The following is a 13570-nucleotide window of genomic DNA, read 5'->3' as shown; positions in this document are numbered from 1 at the left end:
CGACGAGTTTAAACAGCACGGTCGTAAGATCTGGATTATACGGGTTACGTGGTGTGCTTATTCGGCAGGCAATAGTTGCGATTTTTAGTTACACACATCTTTGCTCTCTCCCTCCCGAACTTTCCTTTTTTAAGAAAACGTGTCAGTTTCATAGCGGCCAGATCTAAATGATTTCAAATATAAGTGATCACAAGGCCCGGATAATGATGTCAATCAGAAGATTAGTAACGTTTGTGTTGATTGCTTTTTCTTACACAAGGATAGAGGAAAAGGGCGGGCGAAAAAAAAAAGTTGGGCGTGGATCCAAAAAATCGATTTATAATTGGCTAAGGATTAGTCTTCAAAATTTGCAACTGCTGTAAAGGTCATAAGGAGTTGGCAGGAAAATAATTGGTAAACGCATGCGCACCGAGAGGATGCCATATTGGAATGAGGCTAGAAAAGAGATCGGCTTCAAAAACTGATCACTGAAACGACGGGGGTAACATTTTTACACTAAGAAAAAAAACTTGCTGCCGGTAAGTTAGATGGCCACGATTAATTTCTTTAGGTGGCCGGACACCTAGCCTGCCTGAGACCGTCGTTTTCTGCTCGATTGTAACGCTGGAGGATCTTTTTCTCGCTAATGATCTGAAGCTTGTTTTTGCAAAAATGACGTTCAAAGCAAGTTGTGCAAAGTGTTTGCTTCTGCCTCGCTCTCTCTCTCTCTCTCTGCATCTATTAGCTCCGTGTGGTTGTTTTGTTACTTGCTAAACACGCGGGAAAAAAAAATTATCCCCGAGACTATTTAGGCATTTGGGACCAATCATTCTCAGAAATGCCACGACTTTACTTATTATGAACGCTTTCTTTTTTTTTAATCTGCGATATATATATATATATATTTTCAAAACTGATATCCTGTCATCTCTGCTTGCGCGAAGTAGGCTCGTGACCTCCTTTCGGTTTTACTAAACTGACCTACCTTGCGATGCTTTCTCAATGTAACCTATGTACCTCGATAGTTTTAATAGCATATCTTGTATTTTCCTGTACCATTATTTTTTTTTTCGCTCGGTATTTGGCAGTATTTCCTCGCAAGTTACGTAACTGCCTATATAAATATTGGACAACCTTGCCAATTTCAATATGGCGGGGAAAGGTGTTTTTTTTAAAGTGAAAATTAAGGCTTTTTTCACGGGAAAAAACAAAACCGTCTTCATATTCGACTTTTCTCCAGTGTGTTTTGGTGCACAATGAAGTCCTTTAGTGAATTAAATGGTAAATTAAGGCGTTGCTTTTTTGGCAAAGTTTTTTCCTCTTGAAGACTTTTCTGACTAAAGAACTAAGCTGGCAAAACACCAAGCTACGTTTCTGTATTAAAGGGGGTGTTTACCCGACACTAATCAGTGATGAAATTAGAACGAATTATGTTGAAAAACTAGAGTTACACCATTTGTCATAAAACTCTACGGTGATATTCATACCGAAAAGTCAAACTAAGGCTATTGTGGACGAGGGTTAATGATGATACACAGCTAAATGCGATGCAAATTATGTGCATCGTGTGTTGCATTACTAATTGTATTTTATTTACCCTCTAAACCACTTGTTGGCGTTCTAGATTGCATCTCATATTTGAAATATCTGAGTACAATATGCGATCGTAGGGGTTATGGGGGTGCTGGGAGGAAAACTGTTTTTTAAAGAGGCGGTGTAGACTTTGGTTTAGCATTTACTTTTGGGTAAGAGTGCTACAGTGGGAGGGAAGAAACTGCAGTGGAGTTTCAGAATGAAAAAAAAGGACTTCCTGATTTTTTTCTCTTGTATATTAGAGGCCGCTTGTTAATTGCTTTAACGCCCGAACCAGGTGGGATGTTGCGACGGTCAGAGGGGATTTTTACCCACTAGTGGTGAGAAATAACATAAACGATCTTTTAGTGCTGTTTAAGTCATCACCAAAACAAAAAAATGTGCCGACTTTGGGAAATAGCAATGGGGTAAGTCATAACGTCTTATCGGTGTTACTGAAATATATGCACAATAGCGTTTGAGCTCTGAATTGTGTTGCACATTCACGTCGCTTCCGATAAGGCTAGAATTAACAGCCAAAGCCTCCGAGAGTAGATTTGTTTGATGCAAATAAGCTACGATGAGGTCCATTTTTAGCTTTGCGGAAGAAATCAATATGCCGATATTCTGTCAAGCGCGCATGGCAAGACTTCACTTCTGCTAATCAGATACAGTGGTGGATTCGAGCCGTTTACACGTCGCGGGGGTGTGTTTTTTAAGCAATTGTTTTTAATCTAAGCTCTAGAGCTATAATTGTAAATCAAGATGTAACCCTTGTCCCTGATATAAAAAAAAGGTTCGGTCTCTCTAGCGGCAACTGATCGCTGTTTGGCGCCATATGGATATCGTAAGCTGGGGCATGTGTAGGTCCTGTCACTACCTAACTCTTCTACTGGGTCCTAAAGCCCGCGTGTTCCTTTACGAAAAAAAAAGGATCACTTTTCGACTGGCATTTTGTGAACAAACGGCGAATTTAAGATTAAGTGGTGAGTGTGATTGGGATATTTGACGAATAATGATGTTTCCTTTTTGAAGGGACTTGCTTGGTTACTCGAGGTTAACGTACCGTTTACAATACTACGCCTAATGCCATGGATAATATACATAGGTTATCGAAACTGTGTCTTTGTTTTTTAAAAGCCAATATCTTAGATACCGGGCAGCAAACCGTGACACCACCACTCTAGGCAATCTGGAAAGCGAACTGGTCACCAGCTGTAGTACGTGTCGGCATAAACCATGTAATTCTCCAATTTTGCATTAGCAATGAAAGTATTAGATATAATTCTACAACGATCAGCGAAAGTGGAAGACTTTGTCACACGAAGGACAAGCTTACTAGTTGATTTGTTTTTAAAGTACTGCCTTGGAACACAGCGTCTCGAGGTTCCCAAAACACACCACCTGTGAAGTCAAAAGGACACACATTGACGCCTAATAGATATTAAATTTACTTATAACTGTTATTCTGGAAGGCCCTAGGTATCTATTTTACGTCCTAACATCTTGAGCTGAGGTGCATATGAAATAATTTTAAAAAGCATCGTTGAATACACATATAGGCAAAATACTGTTGAGTTACTGTTGTTGACGTTCCTATGCTTTAAAAGTGAATGGTGCTTTAGTACTTTATAACGAGCCAGCTTTTAAAATGGTTCCCGAACATTATAAAGAGGCAGTGTCGCTTGCTACTTAAAGCAGCCGAGTTTATAATTAAAAAGTCAGCGTCGCATTGTATTCCGCACACTCCGGTGTTCCATAAATGTTTACCTTTTTGGTGAAAGTGAATGCTTTAACGTAGATCTTCAGAATACTGCGGAAAGTAAATGGTCCCCAAATTTCCAAAATAACGTTCTATGATTAGTTCAAAGGCTTTAGTCATGCTGCTCGGAACATCATGGTGTGGGGCAGGTTTGATGGACCAGCTGGTCTTTTTCTGCCTGTCAATTTCGTATGTTCCTATGTTCAAAGGCTTTTGCATCCACGTGAATCTCCCAGCAGTCCTTGATGCTTGCACAATGTGACAGTGAAGCCCATCAAAGAATTACAGTAGCTTTAAACCCCTTGGTAAACTGAATATTAGCTGATCTAGGATCATGTTTTATTATTGTATAAAACCATTCCTTTGTTGAGGCCTAAAAGCCTGCAAAGTGTCTCACTTACGTTTGTTTCCTTGTTGTTGCATTCCATAGAGTCAACGAAGAACAATTTAATTTGAAAATTAGTAGCAAGTTAATAGCAGTGCCATTAATGGACTAACTTGGAAGGATTAGAGAAGCAGAGTTTTATGATCAAAGTACAGTGAACTGATTTCGTATCTTCTCATGCATCGTATGGAAGAAGTATTTACATATTTGTATTGCACCCAATCACTTTCCTTTATGGGATTACGCTAGGGACATTGATTTGCAGTAAAATTCATTAAAGACATTTCTACTCTTAAAAGAATGAAACACACTGAAACCACAGAACCATGGAGTGGTCGGTAGGAAATGTGACTTTTTCAGTTCATATTTGCTGTAGGCACATTAGTAAATGGTGGGAAGTCAGTAGCCTATGAAGGAAAACAATCAGGCACTAGGACAGCAAAGAAGACATTTTTCCTGGGATGAAACTAAACTAGAAAATGGGATTGTATCTGGCAGTTTTTTTCTTAGAACTACATTAATACAGTTATCAATACAGTTCTATTACTGTAGAATACAGATATTCAATTCCCTCACCTTCCTTGCTCTAAAGACAATCCATTATAAATAACCAAATATGAGGACGCGTAGAATCCATTGCATGGTTAATGCACCCTGTTTTGTAAACTACATGGGCTTTAAGGTATTTTGGAACGAACTCCCACCCAGTAATTTCTAAGAGGCATAACTACTGGTACGTACAAAAGCAGAATTCTAGCTCAACAATATATTTCGTAAGAAATAGATTGCACTAAGATTAAATATAAGTAGAGAAACCAATTGTTCTTCATTAAAATAATAAATAATTCTAATCTACAGAGCCACCTAGGTATAAGTTGGCTTATTACTTGAGTTCTCTGTGTGGATACAAATTACGCACAAATCAAAGACCTAGCATATAACATCTATATGCTATATAGCTTCATAGGCTATCTCTTTACTACTGACACAACTATGACTAGCGCTTTGAAAGTATAAAGGGAACGGTTAAAGAAATACGTTATGTTGCAATGGATGCTGCTACTGTTCATATGTATCTGGGATATTTTGTTTTTTAATATTACGAAAAGCTAGATATAATAAGGCTTTAGAAGTACTTGTGTGTTTGAAGGGGAATGTGATTATATAATTGAATGTGTTGGTCAATGAACGTTTGTATGCATTAATGAGCACAGCGAATGGATGCTTGATTGTTCCTGTTGCTGTTGCCTAGAGACTAAATCTGCTGAAAAGTTAAGACAAAACTCCAGTAAGTCTGCGCAGCAATAAGTTATGTTATGCGATTACAGCATTGTATAACATGTTGGTATGGCTTAGGTAGCAACATCATTAGATCGTTTGTAAGCAGTTTTATGTCGCCGATGGTTTTTTAATTTACTTTATTGTGATGCTCGATACAGAACTAAATGCTTGTGACACCTTTTTCATGCAATATTTGAAAAATGTTGTACTCATGTGTGTCATTTTCTGAGGGCACCGGTGATAATTATAATTGAATAGATAAATAAAAGGAATATAAACTATGGCTGATGTGACAATTCAACATTAAACGTCGCAATAATGCAGTATATATACCTTACTATGAAATATATTTGCCTGAAACTTAAAATGATCAAGGCTAGTATAAGTATGATGAATACATAGGCAATGTTTTGGTCGCAAAAGTATCAGCTATTACATCTGCATAATTTATAAGGAAAACGGCTAGTGCTTTATTTTTTATAAATAATACATATGGCAATGAATGAGCATTGCTCATATAACAACTCCCTCCAATTTTTTTTTCCTGTGACTGAATAATTTGGCACTCGATTACCGATCGACTGGGAATCTTGAACGATATAACGTCACTCCCGACAAATCCAAATAGGAGGTGCATAGGAAGCAAAATTGCAGTTAGTGTTAGCAGTAGTGTTTGAGAGACGGGAAGAATGTTTAAAATGCAAATAAATCCAACAGTCGCATTATGCAGAAATATACTCACAAGAAGGCTGCAGAGCTGTACCCGGTGCACATCACTCGTGCCTCGGCCACCGAGTGCCTTGAACTGCAAGCCCCATGACTATTCGGGCGGTTCTGTCACTGACGGCACTAAGCGCTCGTGGCGCTGGCTGGAATTGCACGAGGCGATTCTTTTGAATCGCGGGCGGCAACTCGCGGCCACTCAATGACCGCCGCCGCCGACCAATCAAGTGTCGGGGAGCGGCTCGGCGGGACTTGCCGCCTGCGCGGTGTGCAGTTACGTCACGCGTCGATCAGGTCGCGAGGCTCATTTGACCGTTATTATTAAGAGGGAGAGGGAGAGGGGGGGAAAGGATCGTATGGAGAGTTTGTAATCGGATCATTGATGATTTGCATAAGTTTATATCCCGAAGGAAAAGGAGTGAAACGAGGGGAGGATGCAGTAAATTGTCGAAGTGAAGGGACGTTGGACAGGTTTAGCCCACTGAATTGGCAACGCTTTATTTTGCTCCCGGTGCCTGCCCTTTGCCCCGCACGAGGGTTGATCTCCCACTCCCCCCATGTTCTCTCACTATAGTCCTTCTAAACCTGTAGGTGAGTGGACCTCGACTAAAGCGGAAAAGTTGGTCGTCTTTTTAACTGCTTTCGCCAGTGAGGCCACCTGTAAACTTCAGTTGGTGCTGAGCTTTTCCCTTCAAAAATGCATTACGGTAAAATGGGTGGGTGGAGCATTTTATATATATATGTGTGTGTGTGTGTCCACTAGGCTAAGGGCATAGCCTGTGGACCTTCTGTTCTACATTACAACATTGCGGTTCCATTTATCAGCGTGTCCCTTATAGGGGGAATTCACAACTTTTATTTGGGAGGAGGGGGAGGTGTTCTTTTTGTTATTGTGATCTGTTAAACTAAGTTGGAAAGCTACACTAATACAGATGCAGCAACGATAGTCCCTGTACTGATGCCATCAGTGAAAGTAATGCTTTAAAGAATAACTTGTGGCAGTTTCTGGTGCTTTCTTTCAATTGTAACAGCTTTTTAAAAAAACTAACCATGAGGGTTATTTCCCAGTAGCAGATATTCAAGGAGAGAAAGTTTAATTGTATGTTATGAACCAGAGGTTATCATGTTTCCATCACAAGAGTATTTTGACTATGGGACATTGTGTATAAAAAGCTGTAATTCCCTTTACTTTAGCTTTCCCCAATGGCTTAGTGAGTCTATCCAGTGATTAGCTCAGCCATACTGACCAGGCAAGTCCCAGGTTCAATCCCTGGCCTGTGCTGAGTTAGCTAATCTCAGATGGGGCATTACACTCGACTTTAGCATCCTTGGATTAGGGAGGGGAAAATCAGCAGTCTTCCCTGCTCCTAATGGCTATCCAGGTGATCTGTAGAGGAAAGCTATATCTGTGGTTGTTGGATGAGCACAGGATCTGATTAGGCTGCTGTACCCTCCATGATCTAATTGCTTGCCACGCTCAATATCAACTCGAGGACAACTCGAACCCAGGGAACTATGCCCTAGTAAAAAGTTAATCACTTCTGGAGAAGTGAGGAGAAAAATTTGTGCAAAAAAATTGTTAGAGTAAAAAGGTTCTTATTTCTGTGTTGCGTTGTCTCAAGTAATTGGTGAGCTAAAACTGTTAGTTAATACCTTGGTGTTATACGGTGGGATAGGACATCACCTCAGTTTAGGACAAATTTTCTGTGGCACAAAATTATGTACGGATGAGATGGTATGATAGATAGCATTGCACGTTTTAGTGTGCTGTGTTTTGCAGCAATATGAGGAGGGTTAGCATTTGTGATACTTCACATGGTACTTTTCCTGGCTGATTGGAAATTTATCAACAATGAATCAAAAGGGAAATTAACAAGATCAAAGGGATAAGTCTGGGCAACTCTTGGCATCTAAGTTCAGAGTGGCTTTGTTAATCACCTGCCATCCACCTTCTCTCCTGAGCATAGTATATGATTCAAGGGGAAATTAAAGAAAGCAGAGAACACTCATTTTTTAAAAATTTCAAATTACATATTTTAATTTTGATTAACTTTTTGAAAAGTTGTTTACTTTTCAAAACTTTTATGTAGTTAGTGTTTCAATTTTAGTGCCAAATCTTGAAATAATTATAAATTAAAATAAGATTTATAAGTTTTAAATATGTACATTGTACATGATTGAACTATATGTTTGCGCTCAATGTTTCAGCTCAAAATGATTTGCATTTCTAACATGTAATGTTTTATTTCATCTTTTGATTCTATTCTTATTTTGTCATTATGCCTAAAGCACATGCTCTATGCATATATCAATACATTTGCTCTCACTGTATCTTTCTAATGCTACCTTTAACCTTTTTTGGCCATTGTTTTATAATTTCTCATTTCCTAAATTCTCTTTTTTTAAAACATCCTTTTCAATATATACCATAAAGCCTAAACGACTATGGAGCAGATAGTTGGTATAATTATCACATTGTTGCTAGGTTGATCTGGGCAGCAGAAATTTAATTTTTCTAAGTGAAATGGCAGATTATCAAAATAGAATTAGGAACTGAGTCTCCATTGTTACCACTATACAGTAATTACAAGAGGGAAGAATATTATCATAACAGTGAATCACTGCATCATTGGACTTAAAAAGTTAGGATTCTTCATGATGTTAAGCGTTAGATATTTTATTGTTATAGAGAAGTCCCAAACTAGGACAAAAAGTTGCTCACCTACTACTTGCACATATGTTGTTTGTAGTGGAAAATGTTTAAATAGGCAATCTCAGTCAAATGACAGTTCTCAACAATTAAACTTGGAAGTCGACAATTTGTAGGTTGTTGATTTAGTAGTCCATTAATCTATCAAATTGATATTTTACTCAGGTTCAAACACTGAAAAAAATAGTGACTATTGTGCTTTCAGGTTTGGAATATTCATTTACCTTCAGAAAAGCAGTTGGCACCTAAGCAGTGTGGTAGGGAGGGAGTCGGAAGAAAAAATGCTAATTTACTTTCATTTGTTTTCTAGTTTTCTATTCTTTGACTTTTAAGAATTGTTTCCACTTTTATATTTTGTAACTTTCATCCTTAGAATCATAGAAAGTTACGGCACAGAAGGAGGCCATTCAGCCCATCGTGTCTGTGCTGGCCGATAAAGAGCTATCCAGTTTAATCCAACTTTCCAGCACTTGGTCCATAGCCCTGTAGGTTACGGCACTTCAAGTGCACATCCAAATACTTTTTAAATGAGTTGAGGGTTCCTGCCTCTACCACCCTTTCAGGAAGTGAGTTCCAGACCCCCACCACCCACTGGGTGAAAAAAAAAATCTCCTCCACTCCCCTCTAATCCTTCTACCAATTACTTTAAATCCATGTCCTCTAGTTACTGACCCCTCTGCTAAGGGAAATAGATCCTCCCTATCCACTCTAGGCCCTCTCATAATTTTATACACCTCAATTAAATCTCTCCTCAACCTCCTTTGTTCCAAACCCTAGCCTATCCAGTCTTTTCTCATAGCTAAAATTCTCCAGCCCTGGCAATGTCCTCATAAATCTCCTCTGTAACCTCTAGTGCAATCACACCTTGTTCATCTTTTATTTTTTCCTTTTGGTTGATGAGGGATGCTTCATGCATGTCTCAAAAAAAAATTGGAAAATACAGGGAGTAAATTGAAAGGTGAATTTTCCTAAGAGATTGAGGAGGGAACAAGTCCCCACCCTCCTCCCTCCCCAATACAGAGCTTTCAGATTTTGTCATAAACCTTTCCCTAGAAACCTACAATAATTTACTTCAGTTCTCAGCAATGGAGGTACTGTGCATTTCCACTGCTTTGTAGTATCCATAGTGAAGTGAGTTAATAAACACTCAAAGGCACAAATTTGCATGTTGATCTGCCAAACAGAATGGATGCTGTTGGCTGCAATTCACATGATTTAACCAATCATGTTTCTGGGCCCTCAGTGAGTGGGTTTTCTGAGACTATAACCTGTGAAGGGGTCATAAGTGTGCAGAGGAATTTTTCTTCCTACTGCCTCCCTACTACATTCCTTAGGTTCCAACTGCTATAATGTAGAGTTGGTTAGTATGACCCCATTGTATCCTTTCATGAATTGTTGGCAAAAGGTGCATTTCTGCTTGATCGGATTGGCCTTGCTATATTTTTCTGTTTCACAGATTCAAAAAGGAGAGATGTTTTACTTTCTAGCAATTTTATGAAGACCACAGTGTCACATCAATCAAAAAATAAGTTATTGGGAAATCTTTCTTGCCCCACTGCCAAGTACCATTTAAGTCCAGAAATGTGCACGTGATCTCGTCCCAGGGCTTTGCCAGTATTAGGAGGAGGATAAGAGGGGACTGATTCATGCTACAGTTTTCCTTCGGTTGTGGGGAACTCCTAAGATTGTGGGGAACTCAGTGCTTTCCCCAGACAGTCCATTTGTGATTGGGATCTTGTGTGGGGAATCACCAGGAAAATTTCTACTTTTTAAATTTACTCAAAACAACATTTCATTAGTTCTAAGGAGAAGATCAACAGTCACTTTTAATGAAAACAAAGTTGTAAATTATGTGGGAACTGCAGGATTTCTGTAGAAAGATTACATAGATAGATCTGTCAAATCCATTTACCAGTCAACAGCAACAAAATCAGTGTAAAGTATGAAACTTGTGCATTTTATGTAACAAAATGGCAATAAACAGAGAATAATGATACCCCAGAGTGATTCCAGCTTGACAATCTTTTTGAACTGTCCAGAAAACATCATGAACTGTGAGCGTGAAGTTCCTGTGGTTTATAACTATTATCCTTCCTAGTGATGAGATTACAACCTAGAAGTCCCTCCACTTATTTTTTAAATAAGGTTTATAGTGGAAGTCTTGAACAACGTTTGACTCTCCTGGGTTTTTTTTGAGGGATAGGAGGAGGGTTATAATGCACATTAGACAGTGCACTCCGTATAGTAATGTGTGATAACTTTCCACATTATGTTAACAATTCTGAAATAATCACTCACAATTTATAAAGTAATTACCCACAGTTGATTTCTAGGAAGTAACACAAAGGCATATGTTCCGATGTCAGCAATGACATCATTAGGCTACTGAGCAACCAAGATAAGATGGGTTACTGATTCTTACTATGAAGACAAAAATGTTATTCAAGTGAAGCATGCTGAATTGTAGCAACATTTATTTGAACGCTGCCACTTGAAATATGGTAAAAGGAAATCTGAACACACTACATTCAGTTTAAATGACTGAATTTAAATGTTCCCTTAATTATGTCAGAGAAAAACCCAGAGGTAGGAATTATTGGTTTTGATTTCATGGATGTTTGAGATGGTGGTGGTGGTGGTGGATGGGGGGTTGGGATGGGGGGACAAGACGAATCATCGTGTATTGTTTTGGTTGTAACACATGTAAATGGGTCATTTTGAACTTTGTTTTTAGCTAATTCTTTGTCAGGTCTGTGCTTTATCCCTGTGAGAATTTTGATTTGATTTGGATGATTTCACACTTTAATTGTTAAGACTGATGGACTGTAGGTAGTGCACCTGCAGAGAGATGCAGTAAAAATTGGTTAATCAAAAACAATGCGTGTTTAAAGTGGAGAGATCAAATTTGTGGGTATTTCACCTCCAGCTGCTCTGTTTGGTGTATATGAATATGATTTTTGTTTTGATATGTTTTATTGTTTGTACTAATTTGCTTTTTCTTCTGCAGAAACTGTTTGAGCGGCATGAACTAAAGCAGAGGAAATGGTTGAATGCTTCACACAGACTTTATTGTCCTTGGAACCAGAAAACAGAAAGCCCTTGATTTCAAGTATGCAAGAACCATCAACTTTGTTTTTGGAGAAGACTCAAAGTTCAGCCAATTTAAATGGAGAGCAGTATGACTCAGGTACAAATTCTGTGTGTGTGTGTGTTAAATAAATAGCCAACAAACCACCTGAAAGAAAGGGATTTAAATTTAGTTACCATTTGAACATTTACGTCAGATTTTCAAAGCTTGCAACTGAACATAATTTTGTTTTCCTATGTAGATGGTTTCCTCATACATAGTTTATGTTTGAAGAAAGATAAGCAGTTCATGTTTGAGGGGGAAAGAATTGCCCAAAATTTAATTTGGAACTATTTCATAGATTGGCAGTACTCAATATTTAATTTAATATTTCGAGATTGGCAGTACTCAAAGTAGAAAAGTCACCTGGTCCAGATAGGATGCATCTTAGGTTACTGAAGGAAGTAAGAGTGGAGGCTCTGGCCACAATCTTCCAATCCTCCTTAGATATGGGGTGCTAGAGGACTGGAGGATTGCAAATGTTATACCCCGTTCAAAAAAGGGGAAGAGTGATCAACCCGGCAAGTACAGGCCAGTCAGCTTAATGTTGGTGGGGAAACTTTTAGAGACAATAATCCGTAATTGGCACTTGGAAAAGTATGGGCTAATAAATTAATGTCAGCTCGATTTGTTAAAGGAAAATCATGTTTGACTAACATGATTGAGTTCTTTGGTGAAGTAATGGTGAGGGTAGTGTGGTTGATGTTGTGTATATGGACTTTCAAAAGGCATTTGATAAAGTACCACATAATAGACTTGTTAACAAAATTAAAGCCCATGGGACTAAAGGGACAGTGGCAGCATGGATAAAAAAATTGGCTAAGGGACAGAAAGCAGAGAGTAGTGATGAACAATTGTTTTTCAGACTGGAGGGAAGTATATAATGGTGTTCCCCAGGGGTCAGTATTAGGACCACTGCTCTTCTTGACATATATTAATGACCTGGACTTGGGTATAGGAGGTATAATTTCAAATTTTGCAGATGACACGAAACTCTAAATGTAGTAAACAATGTGGTGGACAGTAACAGACTTCAGGAGGCCATAGACAGACTGGTGAAATGGGCAGATGAAATTTAACGCTGAGACGTGTGAAGTGATGTATTTTGGTATGAAAAATAAGGAAAGGCAATATAAACTAAATGGTACAATTTTAAAGGGAGTGGAGGAAGAGACACACCTGGGGGTGTATGCACACAAGTCTTAGAAGGTGGCAGGACAAGTTGAGAAGGCTGTTAAAAAAGCATATGGGATCCTGGGCTTTATTAATATCGGCATAGAATACAAAAGCAAGGAAGCTATGCTAAACCTGTATACATCACTGGTTAGGCCTCAGAGTATTGTTTTCAATTCTGGGCACCACATTTTAAGAAAGCTGTCAAGGCCATAGAGAGGCCTCTTCCTGTGCTGTACCTACTATGATACTACTACACTGAAATACCAATGACTGTGAAGCAAAAATTTCTACAAGTGCTATGCAAGGTCTATTCATACTGCTCTGTGATTTTTATGGTGTCGTCATATTGGCCACTTCAAAAAAAAATTACATTTTTTTATTTATTCATGGGATGTGGGCATCGCTGGCAAGGCCAGCATTTATTAACCATTCCTAATTGCCCTTGAGAAGGTGGTGGTGAGCTGCCTTCTTGAACCGCTGCAGTCCCCGTGTAGTGAAGATACTCCCACAGTGCTGTTAGGTAAGGAGTTCCAGGATTTTGATCCAGCGACGATGAAGGAACGGCGATTTATTTCCAAGTCGTGATGGTGTGTGACTTGGAGATGAACATGCAGGTGGAAGTGTTCCCATGCGCCTGCTGCCCTTGTCCTTCTAGGTAGTAGAGGTTGCGGGTTTGGGAGGTGCTGTCGAAGAAGCCTTGGCGAGTTGCTGCAGTGCATCTTGTAGATGGTACACACTGCAGCTACGGTGCACCTGTGGTGGAGGGAGTGCATGTTTAAGATGGTAGATGGAGTGCCAATCAAGTGGGCTGCTTTGTCCTGGATGGTTTCGAGCTTCTTGAGTATTGTTGGAGCT

At 39.0% G+C, this 13570-nt stretch overlaps 1 protein-coding gene across 3 annotated transcripts in view; it reads left to right on the top strand.

The window, feature by feature from the left end:
• Nucleotides 1-428: 428 nt before the first annotated feature.
• The window catches only part of sfmbt2 (Scm like with four mbt domains 2), a 180145-nt gene continuing 167003 nt past the window's right edge, over nucleotides 429-13570 (top strand). The window contains exons 1-2 of one of the 3 annotated variants that reach the window (XM_068005104.1): nucleotides 429-518; nucleotides 11420-11599. In XM_068005104.1, the coding sequence (XP_067861205.1) occupies nucleotides 11455-11599 (145 nt within the window). In that variant the 5' untranslated portion in view covers nucleotides 429-518; nucleotides 11420-11454. Of the gene's footprint in view, nucleotides 519-1903; nucleotides 1980-2354; nucleotides 2538-11419; nucleotides 11600-13570 lie in introns of those variants that run through there. The other 2 variants (XM_068005106.1, XM_068005105.1) reach the window with 2 other exon arrangements.

Source organism: Heptranchias perlo, chromosome 24 (assembly GCF_035084215.1).
Source record: "Heptranchias perlo isolate sHepPer1 chromosome 24, sHepPer1.hap1, whole genome shotgun sequence".
Classification (NCBI taxonomy): domain Eukaryota; kingdom Metazoa; phylum Chordata; class Chondrichthyes; order Hexanchiformes; family Hexanchidae; genus Heptranchias; species Heptranchias perlo.
The sequence above is the reverse complement of the archived record's forward strand: the minus strand, read 5'-3'. Positions and strand labels throughout refer to the sequence as shown.